This window comes from Dermacentor silvarum, chromosome 3 (assembly GCF_013339745.2).
Source record: "Dermacentor silvarum isolate Dsil-2018 chromosome 3, BIME_Dsil_1.4, whole genome shotgun sequence".
In the NCBI taxonomy this organism is placed as follows: domain Eukaryota; kingdom Metazoa; phylum Arthropoda; class Arachnida; order Ixodida; family Ixodidae; genus Dermacentor; species Dermacentor silvarum.
The window spans coordinates 19,729,194-19,739,134 of NC_051156.1; the positions used below are offsets into that span (position 1 = coordinate 19,729,194).

Below are 9,941 nucleotides of genomic sequence, written 5' to 3' on the forward strand. Positions count from 1 at the left end.
TTCAGGCTTGGAGTGGCGCCTGACACCAGCAAAAAAAAAGAAATTGCCGAGAGCCAGTGGGGCTATACAAGTCCAGGTGCAACCAAATTAGGAAGGACCACTAAACTTCAACAAAGGCACGCCTTCACCAGAACAGGAATTGGCCTCCCTGGTGCACTATTCGGCCACTGCCTCCCTCATGACTCCGACAATTAACCCATGGCCCTAAGTCCCCAGCCGCTGCAGAGCACCTGACCAAGGTGGCGGTCAGACCTGCAACGCGGCAGAGGGTGCTAAGAATCTCTGGGTCTGGTAAGGCCGCCACTGGAAACTGAACCTGGTAACATTCAACACGCTCCTGGTAACATTCAACATGCTCACCCTCTCGAGTGAGGCTAGCTTAGCAGGGCTGTTTGAGGAATTATCGGGCATAATCAGAACTGGTTTTGGCACATAAAATCGCAGAAAAAAAAATTATCAGGCATTGCCTGGGACATTATTAGCCTTAGTGAGGTTAGAAGAACTAGTGAGGCTTATACAGTGCTGACTAACGGCCACGTCCTCTGCTATAGAGGTCTTCCAGATAAGAGAGAATTTGGGGTAAGACTTCTAGTCCGTAAGGACATAGCGGGCAATATACTATGGCCTGTTAGGTCTAACATTAGGAGACAGGAAGAGAGTGGTGTGGATCAGAGAGCGAACGGGCATAGCGGATATTCTAGTTGACATTAATAGAAAAGCTGGGCAGGTCATGTAATGCGTAGGGTAGATAACCGGTGCACCATTAGAGTTACAGAATGGGTGCCAAGAGAAGGGAAGCGCAGTCAAGGATGGCAGAAAACTAGGTGGGGTGATGAAATTAGAAAATTTGCAGGTGGAAGTTGGAATCAGCTAGCGCAAGACGGGCGTAATTGGAAATCACAGCAAGAGGCCTTCGTCCTGCAGTGAACATAAAGATAGGCTGATGATGATGATGAAAGGCCCCGGGGAGCATACATAAGATAAAACCAGAAACATAGTCATGCAATGTTAGTAATACGAAAATACAATGCAGCTGGATACGAATAGTACAATACAGTGCCGTAGCCCACCCAGGATCTCTGCCAGGGGGGTTGAATTTCTTTTTTTTTTGGGGGGGGGGCAAGTTTTTGCGCAAGTTTGCGAGTGTGCAGACGATTCTGTGTCTCACATCTTAGGTGCAGTACTAAAAGGCGCAAGAAAAGAAAAGGGGTCAAACTGCATGGGAACCCCTTAAAGGCGAAAATTACATTTTTTTCCCACCTAGAGCTGCAAAGCCATTGAGCACGCAGTTGGCCCTCCTTGAATTTAAGAGTGAATGAATAAATACAAGACAATGATAGACTGTTTTTGTTAATCAGGAAAATTCGACCTCAAGCCACCTCCTGAATTCTAATGACAATGTGACACTGAAGGTACACGTCGAACTGGTGGGGCTGGACGCCTGTGGGGGGGTAACAGCCTCAGGGGCTCAATAGTTTTCAGGGACTGCTCTGAACCTATTGGCAGCATGCCTATAACCATGCTACAACCAATTCTTTCATGCATTTCAAGATGCTTAATTCGAAGCCTCACTAGTTCTTCTAACCTCACTAAGGCTAATAATGTCAGAGGCAATGCCCGATAATTCCTTTTTTTTTCTGCGGTTTTAGTACTGCACCTAAGATGTGAGACACGCAATCGTCTGCACACTCGCAAACTTGCGACCCCCCCCCCCCCCCAAAAAAAAAAAAAGAAATTAACCATACTCCTATGGATGAATGTCGAGGGATGACTTCATATTATAATATAGTCAGCAGTCATATTTGGTGGCTATGAAACAGAATGTGCAATTCTGGACAGCTTCAAGTAGATATCAGCCATATATGTGTCATTTAAAAACAGTATTCAACAGTCTAGTGTGCATTTCATGTAATGCAAGAGAGATTTCAGCCAAGGTTTGCAGTAGGTAGTGTTTGGGCTGAAGATTCAGTGGTTCTTAAAGTTATTCAACACCATGACAAAACAGATTCAAGGGTTATAGCATAAATATGGTTGACAAGTTGAAAACAAAGCACTGTCATCAGCATGAGCTTTCTTTTTTCCTACTGTGAAGGGCTCTGTGAGCAAATCTCTCTAATAACTTCCTTCACCACCAAGTGCTATGAAGCTAGTATTAAATGGATTTGAATGGCTTCACTTGTGGTTTGAACTAACCTCAAGGGCAAATGTTCCAACAAAATTGCTATGCTTAGTGAGGACATTTAAGTACTGAATCAAATTTCAGATATTTAGTGCCTTAGAAATTTCATTTTGATGTTCAATAGTTTTCAGGGACTGCTCTGAACCATGGCAGCATGCCTATAACCATGCTACAAACAATTCTGTCATGCATTTCAAGATGCTTAATTCTAAGATGTGATGCGAAGTATCTTTGAATTGCAGGTTTTACCAAACTAGATGCCACCACACAATTAAAAAAAAAGAAAAAAATTCATAGCATTAAGACCATATAAAGCCAGCAGCCAATGAAGCCAAGGAAAGTATAGAGGTAATTAGCTGTGGTTGAGACTGAAATGTAGAAAATAATGAAGAAAAGGGGAAATGAAAGTAGACGAAAAGATAACTTGTTGCAACCACAGCTAATTACCCCATGCTTTCCTTCGCTTCATTGCCTGCTGACTTTACATGGTCATGATTATACAAAAATGGAGCCCCTCTGTTTGCCTTCTCCTCGTTCATGTCATGAAGAGAGACTCCAGCAATGACAGTGAGCTTCTAGCAGACTGTTCTCGCAAATCTGAGAGAAGGCAATGGGCCGCCTCTACTAATTCGCCCATCCTTACTCGAGCCTACCACCAAACACCCAAACTGGCACCCCACACTTTCCTTCGAGGTCACCCCCTAAATAGGGTGCCACCCTGTCTGCTCAACATACCACGCAAAACGCACCATGTCCAGTCAACAGCTGGACATTGGGACCTCCCATTTTTTGGGGTTTCGTGCAAACAGATGCATGCTGCAAGGACTGAGAAAGCCACCTGTGCTGGAGGCCGTAGCACTGTCCACAGAGAGCTGCACGTAGAAAGTGGCCAGGGGCCTCCGCCGGCTGCTGTCGGCCAACGGCTTGCCAGCCGACTCCTGCAGGACAGTTCAAATCCAGCATTGTACACAAAGCAGCACAGCTGCCCACCTGAGTGTAGCACAGCTATACCGGCTGCACTTTTGCTGCACTAAATATAAATCATGATAACATTATTGTCGCCATGCGAGTGTCTGAATTGGCAGCCTCTAGATAAGAAGTAATTTGTGAAGTTATTAATGTAATTAACCAAGCTATGTTGATTAACTTTTCCATCATTCATGTTAAGTGGCTCAAGCAAATTGGCAGTTTGGATTCGATTCTTGACATTAGCTGAGCACAAAAATTTTCATCATACAAGAAAGCAATCCAGGAAGGTACTCGAAAGAGCATCGTGAAATCACCATCATGAAAATATCTTTAAGCAATCAAAAAAACAAGACACTCTAGATGACGCTTGATTAATTGACCCTTGCCCCATCCTCCTGATTAACTTGACTGTAAAAACAATTGTTCCAGACGAATGGTGGTATTACCACAAACCTCTTTTCAACTGTAAAAGCTTTCTTTCCTAGGTACCCACTGCCACTACGCACTACTTTCGAGTAGACAATTTTCCCTTTATGAAACTTTTTTCACCCGGTGGACTTCCACAGAACTTCCCTCTGCTGTACTTTCACAAAGCTTGGGGCATCATTGGGCCACACACGTGACAAACTTGCTGGGGGGGCAGCAGAAGTCTTATGGCTGCTTTGAACACAACGAAAACGTTGTTCTAATTGATTAGTTTGAGCATTGTGTGCTAGCGTTGGTATCTGTTGCCTTTGGCAAAACCCAGGTCGGTACACTTCATAACAAGAGTCCGGGGTGGCATGATTGCAACAATCCTACGTGTTTGACAATGTTGTTGTTATCACTGCTTCTAGCATTTTGTGTGCCCTTTTAACGAGAAATTACATAAATATACAAAATTGCATAAATACATCACACATTTGTATAAAATACATGTGTGATGTTTGGCATAAATAGAGTCTTGAAAATCTTTTCGCACGCGGTAGTTCATAAACATGCAAGGCATACTAATGAGCGTTAAATACCAATGCAACATGACATTTCCAGTGCCACTGTAGTGAGTGACAAGGCTGTGCCCACAGAGGGAGAAGTGTTCAAGCACCAAGGTGTACTCAGCTTGAAGCCACCTCGGATTGAATGCCCACCTTGGGTAGGTTGGCGGTGCAGTGCGATGATATCTCCACCCTGATATCACTGCCGCAATCCTCTTGGTTTCCCTACGAGACAGTTTGCGGTTAGCGGTGTTATTATGCCCCTTTAACTCAACAAAGCCAAGGCATAATGAGTAGCTTTCACTAAAGCTTACCTACAAAACAGGTTAAGCAGTAAATGCAACCTGCTCACCAAAGACATTATGGGATAATCTTTCAAATGTGCCTAAACAACAAATGAGCCAACCCGTAAAAGTCACTTAACAAAATGCACGCCAGTGCCACAGGTTGACAGGATGTGTGCCCCTTCACGGTGGGCCCCAGACGCCAAACACAAGCTTTCCAGACTTCACTAGCAGATGGCTTGCACAGTTCTAGAGACCTTGAGCACGTTTGTTGGAGATGCATGTGCAAGAAAAGCATTGTAAAGGAAGGACATAGGTAGTGACGTGCTTCTGCAATCGCTTCCAACACCTGCAGTACACAAGCCTTTGAGATCGGTGCTCACTACTACAAGAAAGCCATCACTGGGAGGTGCAATTTGGAGACCACATATAGGGTCAACTTCTGTTAGTTCAACAGTCGTTCATTCATCTACTTGGACAGCTCACCTGTGTCTGGAAGTCCTGCCAGTTGTCCATTCTTATCTACAGAGAACTCTTCATTTCAGATTTCTTGAACATTCGAACACACAACTATTGTGAGCCACACTAAGGTATGAAGGGCAGTCAAGTATAGTAATTTCCAGACTATAGAATTTCGGTTGAAAACTTTTGTTTTACTGGATCACCCAAACCTAGCAGCAAGTCCTCTGGGGGCCATTAGTTATTTGTTGCAGACACTTGTTACACTTTCAAGGTCTAACCCGACATTCTTCAAGTGCTCAACTACACTTTGCTGAATTCTAGTGGCAGATTTGAAGCACTTGCAAAGCAAAACTTTCTTCTGCCCTTTTTGGAGCATGACTGTTCCAGTGGCGGATATCGAGTGGATCTCAAGTTGAGATCCCTCCGCTGGGCAGTCAATACCACTCCATAGAAAATTGTGGATCCATCTGGAAACCTGCGTGACGTAGTGCCTCCACAGCTATCAACTGGAGCGTTTGCGAGGTAGACAACATAATGTAGACAGAGCAGATGACACCACACAGCAGTTTAGTTACCTCAAAGACCCTGTGTATACTTACTACTAACAGGTCAACAAGCCTTTCCTTATTTGATGTCGGTTGATTTGTTCACTTTGGGCTACATGCACACTGTTCAGGTATTACCAGAACCAAATCACCCGTGTACCAGTGAAGAGTGCATGTGATTCAAGTGCGTGTCGTGGCACTTGAAGGAAAATTATTGAATAAAATTATGGTTGATTCCTCTTTCATAGGAAATGGTAGAACACGAAAGTCTTCACAGAAGCTGTTGCATATTTGCTCCAAAAACTTGTGGTGCGCTACAACGAAAGGCGCACGATTTGTGGGTGGGCAACCGTGTTGCATGTTTGCTTCGTGCGCGTCCTGTTGGTGAGCGGCGTGGAAACTCGCCAGGCGTCTCTACGCGCTAACTTGCCTGCGAGAAATTGATAAGGGTGTTCTAAGGTGCGTGTCTGTGCATGCGTCCGTGCCGTAATGGTGTCAATGTTGGGCTTCTGTACTAGAGGTTCTGGGTTCGCATCCTGGCGTCGCACACTTTTAATAATGTTTATTTTATTATTTATTACACCGTCATCATCATCATCAGCCTATATTTTTATGTCCCCTGCAATACGAAGGCCTCTCCCTGCGATCTCCAATTACCCCTGTCTTGCGCTAGCGTACTCCAACTTGCGCCTATTACACAGTACTTCGCTGAAAATGATGAGTTTACAAGGTCACGAAGCTATACGTTTACACATGATTCTTTATTCTATGGCTACACCGTTGTGACTACCGAAATGCTCTTTGTCGGCGCACGTTAGTGTCATGATGCAGTACTTCGGCAGCGGCGCCAGAGCCGACGTCACATTGACATCCGTTACATTCGTTGCCAGAGATCAGTGTGAAACCCGGCATAAAACACTTTCGTGTTAAAAAATGTTGCAGTTTCACCCGAAAGGCAAAGCATCAATTGCAATAGCAAATTAGTAGAGAGCTATACGGAGTAAGGGCCCATTCACAATTGCGACTAGGCGAGGTCGCGCGACCGATTGCGACTGGCGACCAGAAAGCTACTCAAGACGAACGATGTTCACACTGACAAATGCGACCGACGAGTCGCTAAACCGAAATGTCTCATGATATGCCATTCACGTCTGCTTGAATGTCATCGCCGCGTAAAATAAGCGTCAGCATATACGGACTGTCATGTTCCTTCGCATCTGATTGGTTCAGCTGTTCTGCGACTGCGGTCGCGTGACTGAAAAATCGAGCAGTGAGCGACTGATCCAAAACGGTCGCATTTCGAGAAAAGCGACCATTTGCGACTACTTGCGACTGGTCTCTTTGCGACTAACTTGGTCGCGCGACCTCGCCTAGTCGCAAGCGTGAAAGGGCCCTACGGATAGTACTTTTATCAGCTGTATAAACTTGGACATGCAGCAGCACCAGCAACGCGCATAACTGTTGTCGACTGCCGTCGGCGTTTTGCCCGCGTTCGCACGGTATGCACGCGGCGTTGGTGACTAATGCCGGTGCCTCTGGGGGCGGATCGGAGTTTTTCGACGAGATCAGAACGGGACACTCATCGAGCAGCGTCGGAAGTCTTTACCACCTTCTTGCCTCGAAAAGTTTTTATATAAATACGCACTTGGTGCCGCAGCTAAACGTCGCCTCCCCTCCCTCCTTCTTTTGGCACACATACAGCATACGGCGCACGGTGACGATTTCATCACCGTTGGACTCTATACGGAACCTCTTTTGAGTGTCCATATAATCGCAAGAAAATGTTTTCAGAACGGTTTACAAAAATGCAACAGAGAGAATGTTCTATCTACTACAGTGGTTTCCTTTGGCAGAGCTAATGCTCGAGCTCAGGTGCCTGCAGGGCACAAGAATGTCTCATAGCCTGGAGACTTGCATGCCACAAAGACCGCATCTGAATAAAAAGGGCCTATGCTGGAATTCCTTCACTACAAAATACCAGAGATGAGAAAGGTTTACTGTCCCTAAAGAACTCGTGTCCCACCAGGGTTATGCTTGTGTGCATTGTAAGTTCAACCATATTTCTTGTCGGAGTGACAGCCCCCAAGCCTCACCGGCAGTTGGTGGTCGAGGACATCGTAGATGGGCTCGTACAGGTGCTCGTACGTGGTCGATGATGAACTGCTGTCATCCACCTGCACCAGCAAATAGGAGACGATCACACTAAGCATCCACCAGCACAGAAATGAGACTTTCAGCACCAATCAGCTCGTGAATTCAACAAAGTGGCTGGGCCTACTACACAGTTTAGAGCTTCTCGTGTTTTGGCAAGACTTGTGCCAACTAGTGGTAAAAAGAGTCTACTCACCATCTCCCAAGTGATGTCCTCATATGGCTTGTCACTCTCTGCCGTGCTCCACAGTGGTTCACTGAAGCAAAGCAATGAATTTCACCACCGTACTATGGACTAGTGGCACAAGTACACTCCTCTATACTAATAATGTCGCAGGGCAGTCGAAGGACCGGTGGTGCCGACTGGCTGACCGCGACAAACTGGCAAACTACAAGTTTGTATCCATTGTGGCTTATGCTATTCATTGCCTTGTCATAAATTGTAAATACAGTAAAACCTCATTAATTTGAATTTCATGTGTCCAAAGAGAATGAACCGAATGTCGAATTATTGAGGGTATCAAGAAAGCAGTAAACAAATGCTTACTACGTCAACACGCTTTTATTTACTGAATGAATCAACTAATCCCATTTTTATTTTGCACAAAAGCAGTGCAGAAGCTACAGCTCTCGTCATCTCGTTTCTGATTAGCACTCGCAGCGGCGAAGGCCTTGCAACTTCCTTTCCAGGGTGGTCGCGGCACGCATCTTGATTCGGGACACACTTTTCACTACTGCACACATCCCGATTATGCTTTCACCAGTGAGTGAGCTGGGTGCCAACAGATCGTTCGCCTATCGCGATGTAGCCAACACTCTTGATTCTCAAGGGATTCGCAGAGTTAAAACGAAACTACTGTTTGCTGCAACTGGTGCAGACAAAACTGTGGTCGCTATCAACGCGATCATGGACAGCAACCATACTGTTCTGAAGGTATGTGGCCACCGTACGCACCGAGTCAAAACGGAACTACTGTTTGCTGCAACGCACATTTCCATTTTGTCAACGGCGCAGACAAGAGAGAGCTCCACCTTTGCCCGACGCTTGTGTGCACGTGTAAGTTGCGAGAAAGATATATGGGGACTGCGCCTAGGGACTACGGAGAAGTATGCGCCTTGCTCCGTTCGTCCCTAACCGATGGCAAGGGGCACTCAAGGAGGTTGTATACTTGGCACTCACTACAGTGAGGAGGCCCATCCTAATAGCATATACACTATTTTGTCGGGCTACCTCACTGCTAAATTCAGGGGGTCCATTTTTATTCCATCGCGTATAAAGTGCACAGAGTTTTGCTAGTCAGTGGATGCAGGGGCCCATCTCACTGAAGCGCACAGTAATAGCGTAACAATGCGTCATTATTCATTGGTCTGAGGCCACTAAAGCAGCATCTACCCAAGGCCCCCACCTGGGCTATGAAACGGGTTGCTTCACTTCCCTTGGCAGGAGCCCTCCATGTTAGGCGTGGTGGTGAAGCAAAGGACAAAAGAACAAGTACAGCAGCTGTCAAACGAGAAAAAGATAATGCAGCAACCTTTAAAAAAAGAATATGGCGGCACCTAAGGAATTTTTGTGTAAATGCGAGAGCATTACTTGTCGCTAAATGTGTTACTGAGTTTAGTGCTGCTGAGTTACGTTTCCAAGTGTAATGTAGCTGCTTATGAGGTCCCAACAATGCAAGACGACAAATCGGCCATATTGCAATCTCTCAGCTCAGCTTTATTTGCGAGTTCTCATTAAAGGGGCACTAAAGAGAAAGAGGAAGTTCAGCTGGAATAAAAGAGGGACCTTCAGGAATGCATGCAGTTTTTGTTGGGTGCAAAATATGAGTTAATAGCGGAGAAATTCGTAAACAAAGACCAAATATCTCTTCCTCAATTTCTCTCACCCTAGATTTGGCGCTGAAGCAGTGTCGTCACAGATTGCATTGCTCTCAGCAAATCAGAATGCGCCATGATACGTCACGGCTTGCGTAAACGGCCGAGGCGCTGGATGCATCATGGCTGCATGCATGGTCGCTGCATTTGCGTTCGCCGCGATGGATACCGTTGCTGCCGCTGAACCTTGCAACGAAGAGCTTGCCAGGGAAGCAGGACTGGATGTCAGCAATATTCAGTGAAACGGAGCGCGAAATGATCCTCCATGCTCGAGCGGTAGGTGTTTCCACGTGCAATGGCGGTGAGCCGCCGGCCGCGCCGGCGGAAAGCAAAGCTTCGTTTTCGTCGACGGAAGGCGTGTGTCCGGTCCACCAGGCGACGATGTTCCCGACAAAACAAGCGTAGAAAGTTGCGCACGTACTCGGTATGGTTATTTCGTGGCTTTATTTAATGACATTCAGCACTCACCGAGCTGCCAGTTTTCTGCTGCAGAAGCACTGGT

The 9,941-nt window shown here is 46.0% G+C and overlaps 1 protein-coding gene across 1 annotated transcript in view; it reads right to left on the bottom strand.

The window, feature by feature from the left end:
* Window positions 1-7,886, bottom strand: part of LOC119445364 (ephexin-1) — a 127,791-nt gene extending 119,905 nt beyond the window's left edge. The window contains exons 1-4 of the mRNA XM_037709671.2: window positions 7,761-7,886; window positions 7,507-7,587; window positions 4,276-4,347; window positions 3,018-3,117 (exon numbers count right to left, since the gene is read on the bottom strand). Coding sequence (XP_037565599.1) covers window positions 3,018-3,117; window positions 4,276-4,347; window positions 7,507-7,587; window positions 7,761-7,763 — 256 coding nt within the window. The 5' untranslated portion in view covers window positions 7,764-7,886. The remainder of the gene's footprint in view (window positions 1-3,017; window positions 3,118-4,275; window positions 4,348-7,506; window positions 7,588-7,760) is intronic.
* Between the last annotated feature and the right edge of the window lie 2,055 nt (window positions 7,887-9,941).